This window comes from Mustela lutreola, chromosome 14 (assembly GCF_030435805.1).
Source record: "Mustela lutreola isolate mMusLut2 chromosome 14, mMusLut2.pri, whole genome shotgun sequence".
NCBI classification, from domain to species: Eukaryota; Metazoa; Chordata; class Mammalia; order Carnivora; family Mustelidae; genus Mustela; species Mustela lutreola.
The window spans coordinates 61,394,677-61,411,297 of NC_081303.1; the positions used below are offsets into that span (position 1 = coordinate 61,394,677).

At 40.4% G+C, this 16,621-nt stretch overlaps 1 protein-coding gene across 12 annotated transcripts in view; it reads right to left on the reverse strand.

Moving 5' to 3' along the window:
* Positions 1–16,621, reverse strand: part of ESRRG (estrogen related receptor gamma) — a 622,335-nt gene that overhangs the window by 229,407 nt on the left and 376,307 nt on the right. Inside the window, exon 1 of one of the 12 annotated variants that reach the window (XM_059145032.1) lies at positions 1,030–1,253. The exons of the other annotated variants lie outside the window; for them this stretch is intronic. Coding sequence (XP_059001015.1) covers positions 1,030–1,085 — 56 coding nt within the window. The 5' untranslated portion in view covers positions 1,086–1,253. Of the gene's footprint in view, positions 1–1,029; positions 1,254–16,621 lie in introns of those variants that run through there. 12 annotated transcript variants of the gene reach the window in all.

Below are 16,621 nucleotides of genomic sequence, written 5' to 3' on the forward strand. Positions count from 1 at the left end.
GAAGCAGAGCGGTATAACCGACTCAACAGAGAGATGATCCAGGGACAGGTCTCAGGGTAGACGAATATGTTATCTTAACAGTGGGCTGAAATTAAGTTTATGACTTACTCATCTACACAAGAATGCCTAATTGACTTATCTTACCCCTCCACTTCTTCCCCACCTTTAATGTTCCAAAGATATAGATACCGATATATACACACATAGACGCACAAATCCATGTCCATAAAGATATTCATGAATCCGAATTAAACTGCACCTAAGAACAAAAGTACTTTTCCCTATTTTCTGGACGTGATCCATGACACAAATCCACAATCTCAATGTTGTCTGTTCAAGGGGAAATTTTAAAAGTCACTACTGTTTCTTCTTTAGTTTTTTTTTTTTTCTCTCCCCTTAAATATTTATAATGTGTGAAAATCTCATGTTACTTAATGGACTGATTTGTCAGTTAAGTGCTGACTTAACGCTAACCATGCAAATAACATTATTCTAGCCCTGAATGGCACAGGGCTAGTTTTTAAATTGTTCTCTGAAGGAGAATTAGTAAATGTGCAATTTTGCCTCTAACTCTGCTCGGTAAGAAATGACAGGGAGCTGAAAATATCTGTCAAACTGCAAATACATAAGAGGCACTCAATAGTATAAATCATTTTGAATATTGTATTTTAAAACATCTTTCCTTGGGAAAATGGGTCCTAGTAAAAGATGCATTTTAACAGTTCACTAAGCATTTGTGCCAAGTGCCTATTCTTAGCACCTGAATAAGAAGTGACTGTCACACAGCTGTTTTACTGACAGTCACTGAGCTTTGCCTCAAAGGTAACATTGTAGTCAGAGAACAATTCTCGACTTACTGAATTAGGAGATCACCCTCAACACAAAAGGCACAAGACAGACACAAACAAGCCCTCGTGCACACACCGTACCCAGGGCATTACCTGAATCCGTGTGCAAAGATACACTGTGCCCACCCCCGCACACGCACCCCCACGGCGAGTTTTAAAAAGGAAAGAAAAAGGTACCTACTCTTCCTCGTAGTGCAGGGAAAAAGATTCAGGCAGGCAAAGTTCTACCGAATCCATGTGCGACCGGCAACCATTATTCGTGCTCCCCAGCTATAAATCAAAGTTTCCTTGACAGAGCACAGTGCAATTAACACAAATGTTCTCCTAGTGACAAGCCTATAGGCACAGCCAGTTGGGACCAACGCTCTCACACTCTCCTAATCAAGGACTTAAAGCCCCGATTGGAGCTTATTAATATGAAGTAGGGCTTTACATATGCAGTCCCACCGGCCCAGCCGCGCAGCCGATTGGGGGGCGTCTGCCCAATCAGGAGGGAGGCGACGGGAGGCTGCGGGCGGCGAGCGCGGCCGGGCAGGTAGGCAGGGCGCGGGGAGCCGCGGGGACCGGGCTCCGCCAGCGGCCGGGGACAGGGCGCGGGGACCCGCAGCGGCGATCGAGACGCACCCGGGAGGCACCGTGCGTTCGCTTCTTGGTCTGTCTTTCTCCCTCGTTCTGGGAAGCTACACAAGAAACCCAACTAACTTAACTCTCTAGGCACTGGAGGGATTTGTCTCGGGCGTCCAACCCGAGCCCCATTTTGCCTGGAGAAGAAGAACGCACGCACACTCTCGGTGCCTTTGGGAGAGGATTCTGCGGAAGGTAGAGAATGCATAAGTTTGTCCTGCCCGGGTCTGTGTTTCACACCCCCCGGGGGCGGCTGCTTCGGCAGTGGCCCACTTCCCTCCCCTGCGTTTATTCGTAATCGGGTCTTTTCCTGGTTCCCTGCTCCATACTGGGCATTGGAAAAAAAATCAAAGACAGTCTTCTAAATTGTTGGGGCGTGGGAGCCCCAGGGAGGGTCCTGCCGGAGGTGGAATGCAGTTTTGCACAACTACAGAAGAGGAAACAGTGCTTCCGTCCAAACTGAGAGGATGCCGATGCAAATTATGTGTGTAAACATTTCTTTACGTGCAGTCTCTCTACATACAGATACACAAGGCATAGCTTTTTCAAAGCAAAGGTAAACAACTCTAGGACAAATTGGCTTCTCCAGTTACAGGGGTGGGGGTCTGAGGGCTGTAGGGGAAATAGTACATTAAATCCATCTCAGTGCATTTTGACAAAATACAGACTGCGTCTCCTCTCCACCCCCCCGCCTTGCCTGGAGAGCATTACTACACCGTGCACTAAGTGTTCTTAATCACATACTTATTTCAATACAAGCTTCCAAACTGGAAGGCAAATACAAATGTATATGATTTTATCCAAAACATCAGTTTCCAAATGAAATGCAGTGTACATATTTGTTTCTATACATAACACACCCTGAATGCTTTAAAAAAAAAAAAAATCAACGCAGAAACATTTTGTAAATCATCACACAGTCTGGCCATTATAAGGAATAGTTTCAAAGAGATAACAATTTAGGCAAACTAAGAATTCTCAATCAAAAACAATTTTTTTTTTTAAGGATGTAAGAAGAGAAGGTTATTTTCCCTTCAATAATGTAGAATGTGTTCTTAGTTTTCATATAACAAAGAGTTTTCTTAGGTCCTACTTGGAACTACAGGCTCTTTTATACTAGCAAATATATTGGAATAGATGCTAGCTATTGATGGCAAACTACTCCCTTATGGACAGTAGAAGACCCACAAATTTGATGTAATTCAGCTCTACTGGTACCAACCTTTTGCATCTAAAGTGTTCCACGATATAAATAGTATAATCTTTGAGATCAAAATAAATTAGTTCAGATATTCAGTGTGTGTTGAAGTCACTAAATCAGAACTCAACTCTCTCTCAACCCTTTCAGATTTTCTAGGTTTTTAAAAAAACAAAAACACTAAAATAGAGCAGCCACATTAAAATTCAGAATGTAAAAATGACAGACCTGATTTGTCCCCCCACAGAAGAAAGCAATTTTCCTGCCATGTATTTGACCATATCTAAGATATGGGTCTGATTCCTTTTATTTGTGGTCTAAATTCTTACAAGTTTTTAGATGAGAACTCACATAGCAAAAACTGTGCCTGAGAATAGTGTATAAAAGCAGGTAGTAAAAGCTTAATTACCAGTAGCATTATGCTGTCTATATTGTTAAATGTGAACTCTGCAATTAAGATGTAAATTTGGTTGTGAGCAGTGAATTAAAAGAGCTTTGAGATGTAGAAGAAAATCCAAGCATTCTACAGACACCACCTCCCAAAAAAAAAGGATTGTCTATTCAACCTAAAGTGAGACATGTAATCATTTTATAATTAAAAAAAATAAATAAAGAGGTATTTGGAATAGAAACATGATTTTTCCAAAATAGAATTGAAGAAATATGGAAGCTAATACAGCATCAGAATGAAAGAAAACATCTTTGGTTCAAAGATTATGATCTACATTTCTGAACACTAAAATTCCCAGGGTAATTAATAGATCCAGTTGTATACATTTTTAAACAATGTCCCCAAAACAGAGTTCCTTTTTAATTTTTTTCTAAAGACACTTAAAAAAATAATAATTTTATGTACTCGACCCACCTTAAAGCACTCAGTACATTCAAATTTTGCACCTGTGCAGAATCCTGCACTGTATTCAGTTTCTTTGCATTATCATGCTGTGACAGAACCTGTTTATTACTCCTTTGAAATGGCCTTTTAAAGACAAGATTTGTAGTCAATTATTTCCCGATGGACTTAAATCACCACACTTCATAGGAGTCATCGTTTACTTCCCAGAATTTTCTTATTTCCTTTTGGGTACTGATTTGCCCCATTAGGAACCACTGGATCTCATTGGTATATATTTTAGACATGTTTAGACTCTTCCGTGTGTCAGTCTCTTCTGTGTTCACAGAGACACAAGTACAAACAGACAGCGCATCGTCCCCACTGATCTCTCACTAACCATATTTCATCAGTGCAAGGTACAGTGGCCACTGAGCTAGCTGCTTTCTGAACGACCAGAAATATACCAGTGTATCTACATACACGGATCTGTATGTTCCCTTTGGGATCAGAGTGTCACCTTTGCAAGTCAAGGACCTAAGATTACACGGACTGTCTTGAATCCAGTTTAACCAATTTGAAATTTAAAATAACATCTACTGCACTAAACCTGCAAGACAGCTTCCAGAATATTTCATAAACACGCAGCTTAGTCATCTTCAGAATCTTCCCTCGCCACAGTTTTCTCACCTTGAAGGAGGAAACAGTGGATAATCACGGGAAATACACACATCATGAGCAATACTGAGCATACGTCTTTTAGAATCTCAAACAACAAAGGATACTGGGGAAAAAATGAAACAAACAAATTAAACAGCCTCGACTAAACACATATTGCTAATCAGTCAATACACTTCACAATCTTACCACAAGGAGTCTACCCAAAGCAGGAAAAAAAAATGGGACTAAATGAAAGAACCTCTTAGGGCTATTTCACATGGAATATTAATCAATTAGTTAATATCTATCTATTATGCACCAGGCTGTGGGCCCATGCATAGTTTCAATCTCTTTTTCCTTAAACAATGCAGTCACAAATACCCACACAACTTCATCCTCAGGCCCTAACTCCTGCACAGACACCAGCAGAAAATATACTTCATTTCCATTTGAAAGAACAGAATGGCAACAAGCAAAACTCAAGTGCAAACAACACGTAGCTTCCTGTTTACTGTACTGGAAATTTTACTGTATTTTAGTCAGAATCCTTTCCTAAAACATTCGAACAGTGAATTCTTATGCTGCTAAGAGATGATGAGAAATGTTTCATCTTGCCATTATTGCATATTAACAGCTACTTTTAGTTCCCATCTTCCTTTTGTGAAAATTAACAGGACTAATCTGTCTTAAAATGCTTCTAGTTGTCACACTATTTTTGAAGCAAATTTTATTTTATATTGCACATCTGTCATTTGTTAAATATTTAAAACTCAACAAGGCATAACAAATTTAGATTTTCCGATTGTTTTCTAACCTACCTTTGTGGATCTTTCCCTCAAGACCAGAAACCCTTAAAAAAGCTCTTTAACTCTTTGAACCATCTTCCCTGCTGTCTTTGATAGCTTGTGTATAGTATAATGTGCCATAATGCAAAAAGCAAGTCAAGACTATTATAAACTATTATCTTTAACTCTAAAAGAAAAGCCACAGACGAACATCCCTGCAAAAAAGAGTCCTGCTGGGCAAACAGGAGGCTTAGACACCAGGATCCCTTCTGCATCCTCTGATGACCTGGGTGGCCCCGAGCAGGTCACCTCATGTACCTACCCCTCTTTTCCTCATCTGTGCATTGGGATTGCTTTTATGCTTTAAACCTGCTTAAGAACACACCTTTCCCAGTGGGAACGTGACGACTACTTTCAGACTCAGTATGACTACTTTCCTCTCTATCACCACCAAATCTCCATCAATTCATCATACCTCATCTTCTGCTGCCTTTCATTTCTAGAGCACAGGCTTTGATATTTAAATTATTGTCTCGATTGGCAAGAAGCAATCATTTCGACTGAAAGTGATCACTTCCACAGAAGCACTAATAAAAACCTCGCCTTTTGACAACCTCTTGTCCTATAAATCCATCCCATTCCCAAATTACCAAGTCCATGTAAAAAGCCCATTCTCTGGGGAGCAATTACCTCACCTCTATAACACACCAAAACCTCTTTTCTCAGGGTTTGTGAAAGTGGGGGTGGGGAGAGTGGGAACCAAAGGAAGACAGAGAAAGTAACAGAGACAATTCAGTTTCTGTTTAATTAATTTAGGATTATTTCACTTTCATTTCATCAAGCTAATAAGATACATGGTAAAATATCAGGCAAGATTAAGTTATAAACTATAGTAGCTCCAATGGGAAAAGCAACTTGAGTTACACTGTATTTCCAACATATCTACCCTGGTGAATTACTAGATGCATTTTCTAGTATCCTATGAGCTTCCTATAACCTGTGTGGCATATATTTACAGAGCAATAGTTAACATTTTGAGATTATACGTTAATAAGTGAGTTGCAGTTATATTCTTTCCTGAATGTTAAGCACCATGAGCTAAATGCAGAAAACATTCAAGGTCAATGTCCCGTTTTAGACCTTTTCAGGCAGCTGTAATATTATGATAATCAAGCTTAAAATATTCCTATAGAAAGAGTAAATTAGCCTTTTCACTTGAAAGATGATTATGATAAACAATAAACCTAAGAGAGGACAAAATCCCTATTTTTAAAAGCCATAAATTGTTGACTCAATCATGTGTGTGATAGTGTTGTCCAAAATAAAGGGGAGCTTAACTTTGAGAGGAAGGGGGAGGGGTAGGAGAGAGTAGTGGAGACAGGGAGGGGGAAGCGGAACAAATATGACAGATTTTAGAATAAGCAATACTTGCTTTGATACTAGCAAAATGATCAAATTATCCATCTTAAACACCCCATTCAACATCTATTCAAAGTTAAAAATGCATCGGGCCAAGAAACATCAAAACACACAAAGTATGTTTTTTCCTAAGTTAGAGGACTCTTGGACTCTATTTGAAAGTTCTCTTTTCCTATTGTTCCCTTTAACCCTTTCATCCAAATTTTCAAAGGACCACTGGGCAGGGTGGAGGGGTGTTAAGTGAGCCCTGCAGCATCTGGTGTCCATATAAACAGGCTTAGAGCCTATTACTTTTTTTTTTTTTTTTAATGTTAGAACTGTCTGACACACTCCTCTAAGCTTCTTTCTTATAAATGAGCACATTTGATAAAAATCTGCTTTCCCCAAGCAAGGCAAATTAATGAGGGGTGCTTGTCTGTCATGCCTGGCCGAAGTCAGGAGATGGTGGAAGGTGTCCGTCCCTGGGAAGGTCTCACAGGCAGCTCTGCAGTCAACCTTGGGGGCTCCTGTTCCAATTACAATGGATGAGGCTTTGGCCTAGGGTCACACCACAGATCTAACTCTCAGTTTCCTTTGCTATTAAGTGGGAATAACAATAAGAACAATCTTGTAAAACTGTTATGGGGATGCACTCCATTTACAGTAATTTAGCACCGGGTCTGGTCCTAGTTGGGGGTGGTGGGGACAGACCACCTGACCCAGTGGGCCAAGACCTTCTGACTTGTGCCAGCTGTCCTAACTTAATAATTTACAGTTTTCCCTCCTTACACTCTCCAGAGTACCTCAGTTTGGATAAGAAACTTTACTGCCATTGTTCACACAGTGAGCCTCCCATAAATGTTAGCCATGCTGTTTTTAAATCTTACTAAATGAAAGAAAAAAATTTAAAGAAATGGCATTATCCGTTCATTTGGCCATCATCTTTGGCAAGGAGTTCATTTGGCCATCATCTTTGGCAAGGTGCTTCATGCAGAAAAGGAAACGAAGTGTTAAAGTATTCCCCATCCCGCCCTCCGTGAACACAGTGGTCCTGTTTGCCCTAAGAGGATACGGGCTGCTCGCTAGAATACTGCCCCGCACATATAGGCTCAGGATAATGAGAAGGGACGAAAGATGTCCCCCATGCAGCCAACCACTGTGTTCATGCAGGAGTGTGAAGACAGCAGCTTTGGAAATGTTCGATGATTCCGCTGACTCTCCAGACCATTCCATTGTCCTCTGTTTACCAAAAAGAAGGGGACAGAGACATTGCTCCTGGTCCTTTTCTCTCCCTTTAAGGCTTTCTTCCACAACCCTCTCCCCCAGCAGTTCAGTCAATAATGCAGTTGATTTTATTACTATCCCGAGCACAAGCTCATTCACCCAGGAGTGACTTTGATCAGATATCTTAAGAACTCAACTTCTTCACAAGGCTTTGCTCTTGTTACACTGAATGGCCACTAATCCAGGGCAGAACACAAAATCTGGGCAATGGGGAATTATGGACAAGGAAGGGCCACGGGCATGGTGAGTCCAACCTGGCCACCTTATAGGTGAGGAAACTGAGGCCCAGAGTGGTTAAGAGTCTTAACCCAAGTTTCACACTCAGGTAGTAGAAAAGCTCATATTAGAAAAGATTACTCATCTCCTCTCCCCAGCGCTTACTTAGTAACAAGCTACTCATGTTCATCTCCTAGTTGTTGATAATATACCAGTGCATGGTACTCCAGCAGAGACACGAGTGCTCTGGGGGCAAAGGTCCCAAGGAAGAGACAAGGGACATCAGATCCCAAGAGATAAATACCCAAGAGTATATACCAAACTGTCTGTTACTTTCTCCAAAAGCCTAGAAAGATAAAAAGAGTCACATATTTAAAACGAAGTAGAGATGAATGTCACTCTGAAACCCTGAGGTCTTAGCTCACCTGTGGTTTGTCACTAAACACATTCAGGAATTCGCTCTCTCTTCTCCCCAGGGAATTAGGTGTACTCTTTTTTTTTTTAAGATTTTATTTATTTATGTGAGAGAGAGAGAATGACAGAATGGCAGAGGAGACGGTCAGAGGGAGAAGCAGACTCCCTGCTGAGCAGGGAGCCGGATATGGGGCTGTGGGACTCCATTCTGGGACTCCAGGATCATGGCCTGAGCTGAAGGCAGTCGCTTAACCAACGGAGCCACCCAGGCACCCGAGGTGTCCTTTCATAAACACAGTCTGATGATCATTTCATTTCGGGATCTGGGTTTTATGACGTGGCCTCTCCCCTCCCCACCTTAACCTCTCCCTCACCGTCATCTGTGAAACTGAGCGGTTCCCCAGAGCCGGCAAGGGCCCTCGGTAAGTAGTCCTGTCAATGGTACAGAAAAATACAGGAAGATGTCTTGAATGAATGAAGTGACGACCGATGTTAATATTCGGTGTCTTGCTGCCATATGTAAAGATTATAATTTGGTTCAATTATTAGAGCACTATAGGGAATTTTAAGAAATACAATTTTATATAAATATATAAAATATATTTATATGTGTGTGTGTGTGGGTATATCTATATATATTTATATCTTTCTATATATAAAAGAAGTCAGTGGAAAGGAAGGAGCTAATAGAAAAAGACAAAAAAGAAGAAAAAAATGAGAGGACAAGGTCCACCATTTTCAACTGCTCGAGCCCTTCTAGACCAGTTAGTTTTCTGAGAGATCGCTTTCTTCCTCCTCTTCCTACTTTCGTTTTCCAAATATTCATAGTGACTAAATGTGAGATAATGAAAAATAATACTTATTATTAAAACAATGCTGCCATGTCAGTACCTAAATCTATACCCCTCACCTGGCTAACATGAAAACGTTTCCCATTTAACCTGACAGCTTTTGAAAATCACCATATCCCAGACATGTCCTGAAAATAAATACTTTTCTTATAAAAGCATTCAAAGATGGCGCTTGTATACAACATAAAAATTTCTCTATTAAGGATTCGGGGTTTCCTTGCTTAAATGTTGACAAAGCTCCCATGAAGAATGGCCACAGAGTTCCATTTCTTCGTGCCATTATGGAACGGCACTGAATACTGAAACACTTTCAGAAAGGAGGTGGATTTCTCTTCTTATGGGAGAGGAAGAAGGGACTTAATTAATCAGCAGAAAAAGACAAAGGTCTTGCCTTTAGGCCACTCTCTTCCTCTCTTAATGCCTGTAATTCTTTAACCAAGTCCTGCATATTTTGTTGGTGGTTTCATTCCAAGACCAAGACACTGATGAGAACACATCACATCAGGGAGAGACCAAAACAAAACAAAACAACAACAAAAAAATATATATATATAGCAACAAAGAATTCCTTCCTCATTTTCCTGGTAGATTAAAATAACAGGAATGGGGAAAAAAAGAAAATAAAAAATAAAGTAACAATTATGGTGATGCAATAGGGGACCTGGGGACAATAGTCACTCTGAAACCCTGAGGTCTTAGCTCACCTGTGGTTTGTCACTAAACACACAGCTATTTGTGTCAGCAGCTTTATCCAATCAAACTTTGTGTTACAGAAAAGCAAATAACATAATTAAAGATCTCACTTTTTTTTTAATAGTTCAGTTACCACTTGAATTAGAACATTAAATAAATCAAAGCCAATTTTCATCAGTGAGAAAAGAAAAGAAACAGATTAATTCACCCTTGGATGAACTGAAACTCTACACAAAGAAGTAAAATTTAACAAAGGAAGAAGATTTTTCGAACTTTATATTTTTAAAGTATAACCAGCTAGAGAAGTCAAGCTGTTTAGGAAAATTTTTAACTATAATTAATAACTAGAATATCCAGTATTTTTTTGTTATAATTTAACATTAACAATGTAGTTTCACACATGCATCTTTTGTTCCTCAAAACAACACTGTGGAGCAGTTAGAAACTACATTATTATTATCCCCATTGTACTGATGACAAAACTGAGGTCCAATAGTTTATTTGCTTGTCCAAAGACATTTCCATTGTTAGGCTGCAAAGTCAGGACCTAAATTTCTTCTTCTTATTATTTTTTTTTAATTCCACTTGTCTTGCCCTCCTAATCTTAAGCAGTTTCCCAAAAGTCTTCTGACATCCTCTTAAAAAAGACACACAGGAATACAGAAAGCACTCACCAGTACACATTTTTTCTCCCCAAAATAGTTTTGTTTTAGGAAAGTGAAATAAAGCTGCTCTGATCAATTGTACACCATATCCCTTCCTTTCTTACTGAAAAAACACATTTTATAAGCACCATCTGTACCAGGCCCTGTGTAAATTTCCTAGGATAAACATATACCTTAGTAATAAGAATGTAAAATACAAAAAAGGGAACCTGCGGTCTCAGTGTCCCCTCTCCATCACTGATTTCACAGAAAGGTTTGGTATATCCCTCTGTTCATTAGTTTCTCTTCCCCAAGTTTCAAAGTAATGTAACTATAGTTTAGAATATCTAAGCCAAAGAACAAAGACACCTAAGGAGGAACAAAAACAGTAGCACCAGCATTTTTAAAAATTAAATTAAAATTTAAAATCAACCTATTTGTCTGGAAATTTTCCAAGATTTCATCATTAATAAAAAGGAACTATAGCCACTCATATAATGTAACAGGTCTATAAACATTGATGTTCTCTTCAGGATTATTCTATTTCATCTCTCCAGTCTTTCCAGAAGTCTATAGAAGCAACATGCACGGCATACTGCCAGGTGTCTTAGTCCTGGCTCTATGACAGCTAGGAAGATCTTGAAGGAAACACGGCCACATTTTGTTTTCTCTATTAGCGAAGATGATTAAATGAGACAGTATGAGCTTTAATGGGTTCTTTCTGTGGTCAGAGTCTCCCAGTTTGGCCCCACCATTGGTTTCCTTCCCACCGATTCAGCAGTTAGTCCTATTCAATTATTCAATCCCAATCAATACTTGGAGATGTACAGTATGTAAATGTAAACATTTTGTTTACTTCTACCAGACTTAATTCATGAGCTCTTACTGAGTGAGAAAGTTAACATATTTATAAATAAACCAGGTGGTATTGCAAAGAAACTATTCCCTTCTTCTTAATTTTGGCTGTCACTTAGCTACAATGCTTAGCAACACCATTTACAGAGTACACAGAACACCCTTCCGATCCTCGGAGGCCAGCGAAAATGTCTCCTCTATCCAGGGGTCCCCAGACTGAATCAGTGGCTCCCTCCTGTGTCCCATAATGCTTTGCACTATCGACATCCTCTAACTGGCTTGTATCAAGGTACGTTGGGTTGTGCTCTCTGTGTGTGTTCTCCATTTAGAAAACTTCTTGATAGTTTTTAATAATATATGCAGTACTTAGCACTGTAATCTGGACATTTTAGACTCAATAAATATTTGCCCAAGAAATGGCTGATTTTGGCCAAAATCATCACATTCATGCTGCTTGGGTTTTTTGTAATTGAGTTTCCGTCAGTCAGTATTTTAATGGCTCCAATATATTTAGTTTCAGAATCAACTACTCACTAAATGAAACTATATTTAAACTCATGAGGAAAGAAGTATTACTATTTTTTTAATTCCTCTCCCTCCCTTGCCCTGTAGATAAAGAGAAAATGGTGACTGTGTTTCTCAGTATTTGCTTCACTCTTTTTTTTTTTTTTTTTAAGATTTTATTTATTTATTTACTTGAGAGGGAGAAAGAGTGTATGAGCCGTGAAGGACCAGCGGGAGAAGGAGAGAGAGATTTTTTTTTTTTTTTTAAGATTTTATTTGTTTATTTGACAGACAGACAGATCACAAGTAGGCAGAGAGGCAGGCAGAGAGAGAGGGGGAAGCAGGCTCCCTGCTGAGTGAAGAGCCTGATGTGGGGCTCGATTCCAGGATCCCAGGATCATGATCTGAGCTGAAGGCAGAGGCTTTAACCCACTCAGCCACCCCAGCGCCCCAGGAGAGAGAATCTTAAGCAGACTCCCTGCTGAGTGTAGAGCCTGATACAGGGCTCCATCTAAGGACCCTGAGATCATGACCTGAGCAGAAATCAAGAGTTGGACGCCTAACTGGCTGAGCCACCCAGGAGCCCCAGTATTTGTTTTATCCTTAAAAGGGGGTTGCACAGTCATGACAAAACCCTGCCCTGTTCCCAACCCACCACAGAAGAGAGGCTATTAGAACAAATACTTCCTAGTTTTGAATCATATTTAAAATCATATTTATAAATAAACCTACATCCTCATGTAGCCCTGCCTGGTCTCAGGTAACTGAATGATTTACTTAAGAGCTTGATTTTCTGGGTCACTATACTAATCTCTTCTTGAGAAGGAGCATCAGAAGGAAAATTCCAAAGTGGCAGCTTCTAGCATCTAATAGGTAGCCTTTCTAGACTCTATCATTCATCCAAATCTGCTGATTCTAAAGAGTTAAACAGTAGTTTAACACAAATATTTATCCCCTCAAATTAATATGCAGCTGCTTTATAGGGTAAGAGTTAAAAAAAAAAAAAAACCTCAAGTTCCCCAATCTTGCCCAGAGAAGTGACATGTGGTGGAAAGAAGGCTTAAGTAACAATGATTCTGTGGCGCCTGGGTGGCTCAGTGGTTTAAGCCTCTGCTTTCAGCTCAGGTCATGATCTCAGGGTCCTGGGATCGAGCCCAACATCGGGCTTTCTGCTCAGCAGGGAACCTGCTTCCCCATCTCTCTCTGCCTGCCTCTCTGCCTACTTGTGATCTCTCTTGCTGTCAAATAAAAAAAGAAAATCTTAAAAAAAGAAAAGAAAAGAAAAGAAACAGTGATTCTTCTTAGTCATCTGTAACCTTGGCCATAACATTTCATCTCATGGTGCTTCAATGAAGAATGTGATTGGGCTAGTGTAGTAGTAGAAGTGTGGGTCCCAGACTAGCAGAATGTACATCAACTGGAAAGCTGGTTAGCATTGCAAATTCTCAGGCCCCACAGGCTGGAAGTTAGAGGTTGGAACCAGCAATCTCTTTTATTAACCCCTGGAAGAGATTCTGATATTTGCCAAAGTGTGAGAAACACTGGGCTAGAGGATCACTAATTTTTTTTTTTTTGCCTTAAAATTCTTTAGCAGCAGTCTTAGGAACACAGAGCTTCTATTATAACAGATTGTTCAGAATTCACTTTGTTATTCACTTACTGCCGACCAGGTTTTTCAAAGTTCATGTGTCAACGCATTGAGTGTTATGAATCAATCTTACAACAACAAAAGCCAAAATAAGGAATAATAAACAAACAAACAAACAAACAAATGACTGCCTCTGACTGCTACGGCTAATTCAAAGACAGGAATATGGTTCTTGAACATTTAGAAAATCCTAAATTCAGTGTTTTTTTTTTTTTTTCCCTTCTTGTGTTCACTGGTTTCACTCAGCTCTTCCTGATTCAAGATCTGAAGGAAAAACCTGAAAATCCTGAGGGACAGATATGGTTACTGGACAAGCTATAGACACTGTTTGTTCCTTGGTTCAAGTCTGGCTTCTACCAGGCTTTCGCTGGTGGGCTCCTGGGCTGGTGGGTTGACCTCCTCTTTTTTTTAACATGGTGGTGATTCTCACCATAGGTTGTTAAGAGGATTAAATGAAATGGTCTACAGAGCAGTGGTTTCAACCTTTGAAAAAGTGTGATCCTCAGGCTGCACCTCAGCCAATTAATTTATAATCTCCAGCATCAGGAGTTTTTTATATCTCTCCAGGCGCATTCAATACGCTGCCGAAGTTGAGACGGGAGAACCAGCGGTAAACTGCTCAGCACAGGACCTGGCATCATTATGTCATCATGACTGAACCACATGAAGGAAGTAAAAGAAAAAGCATGAATGTGGATACTGGACCACCTAGTTGCAATCCTGGCTTTCTGGCTTGCTGGCTTAGTGATCTTGGGCAAATACCTGAAGGTTTTGTCTCCGTGCTCCCATCCATTAAGAATAGCAACCAAACTGCTATAACACCATAGATTAAGCATACTGGAATTAGAGTTAAAAAAAAAAAAAAAAAAAAAAAGAATAACAATCAACAAGAAGGAAGAGAGGAGAAAAAAATACTTGTCCCACGTACTTCATCAGGTATTAACATAAACAAATGAGATCATGTAAACCCAAGCTCCCTCTGAATTATGCAACTATAAGGAAAGATTACTCTTATATATAGTGTATAAAAACTATTCTAACCTGCAGAAGTGTCGGTGGCCCACGTTACGAGTCCAGTCACTAAATGCAAGTGACTTCTAGACCTACTCTAGTCCTGTGGATGAAGCATCAGGTTTTGGTTCCCGAGGCCATGCTAACGTCCTGGTCCTCGAGCCCAACAGTAATCACAGAATAAGATCATCCAGCTGCAGGCTGGAATTACAGGGAGAATTTGTGAAATGACAGAAGCCTCAGTCTCGCCCAAACTCACTTGGGTCGGAATCTCTGAGGGCAGTATCGCAGCCGTGGTGTTTGGGGGGAAAAGTCCACTGGTGATTTCAAATTCTGCAACCCACGTTGAGAAAGAGAGGGGAAAAAAAGGTGAAGCTGAGCATTATCTCCAGGGGCTCAGTCCACCTGAAAAGCATTCTGGGCCTCAGCTCTCATGTGACGTCATGCCGAGGAGCCAGATTTTCATGGATCCAGCGTTCTTTAAAATTTAACTAAAATTAAGTCTACGACATTCAAGCACTTCGGAGAAAAAAGGGACCTACACAGTGTTAATCACTAAGATGTTAAGCATCATTTAAAAGTATATTCTAGGGGCACCTGGGTGGCTCAGTGGGTTAAAGCCTCTGCCTTCGGCTCTGGTCATGATCTCAGGGTCGAACCCTGCATCGGGCTTTCTGCTCAGCAGGGAGCCTGCTTCCCCCTCTCTCTGCCTCTCTGCCTACTTGTGATCTCTCTCTGTCAAATAAATAAATAAAATCTTTAATTAAAAAAAAGTATATTCTAACACTGTGCTTCAGAATAAAAACAGATGTGATATGCTTAAATGGACTATTATTATGGTATCATAAACAATGAGATTTAGTTGCTTTTCATTTTCTTCTCTATATTCTTATTCATTGTTTGCAAGGTTTTACAATGAATGGATTAGGACTCTAACAGATAATCACAAATGGAACTGAGAACTGGGGTGGGGGGCAGTGCTAAATGGGTAAAGCAGATGTCAGATCCAAGAGAGGAGGGAAATCTGCTCATTTATAAGTAAAACCTTCTAGAACTTTCAAATTGCTGGCAGACTCCTGAAGATGCGTGCCTGTGTCTCACTTTTCTCTCCTTTTCCCTGTTCTTTCTGCTTAGCAAAATCCTACTTATCCTTAATACTTGGTTCACCCTGGGGGGTCAGGGAGGCCTCTTGTAGGACAGAGACCCCAGCATCTTCTATCAGCTCCACTAACCAAATGCTATTGACGTTTTCCTCCTCGTCGTCTGATTCTCCGAGGACTATAAGCTTCTTGAGAATAAAACTGTGTCCTGTTCATCTTTATAAATAATCCCAGCTCTTAGGACAAGTGCACAAAAGGTGATCTCCAAAGACTCATTAAACTGAACTAAAAAGCTGCCTGGCTGTGGGAAATAGAAAGGAATTCCTAAAGAGGCAAGAATAAGATGTCATGCAATTATAGCTTTATTTTTTTAATAACACTTAGCAAGGAAGATTCCTATACATAAACTGTCTTCCATGTTCTTACCGACCAGCTACTTGAGGTTTAGCAACAGAGCTGCCAAGGACCCTTGCCCAGTGGATTTCCTGGTAGGTGCTTTGAAATGCTAATGTCTGATTCTCTATGGGCTGACTCGGAGAGTCTACATTGCTGCTTCTCAAAGTCAAGCATCAAGATTACCTGGAAACTGTTCATGTAAATTCTCAGGCCCCACCCGGAACCGCTCCCTCCACCCCCACCCCCTAGGGGTCCAGAGATCTGTTTCATCAAATCTTCCAGGTGATTTCAACACATGATCATATTTGAGACCCACTGGTCCAAACCAAAGGATTTAGAAGAAAAACGAAAACACAGTCACCGCGTTCACCCTCTTTTCAAAGTCGATTTCCCTACGAAGGCTCTTTTATATCCATGAAAACCCCAATTCCTGAGTAAGAGTCTCAGAACAGACCAAGACACAGCTAAACCTAAAATTCCCACCTCTGGCCCCTCCAGAGAATGAGGCTGAATGCAAATGGCAAACCTGTCTCTTTTCTGTAGTCTATCCAGGCGGATGCCTGCATTCTTCACTCCTTTCCCAGCAGATTGTCTTGTAAATGTGGCCACCACCACATCTTCAGTCCTGAGTCTGACTCCTGACCTCGGGAATGTTCGCCC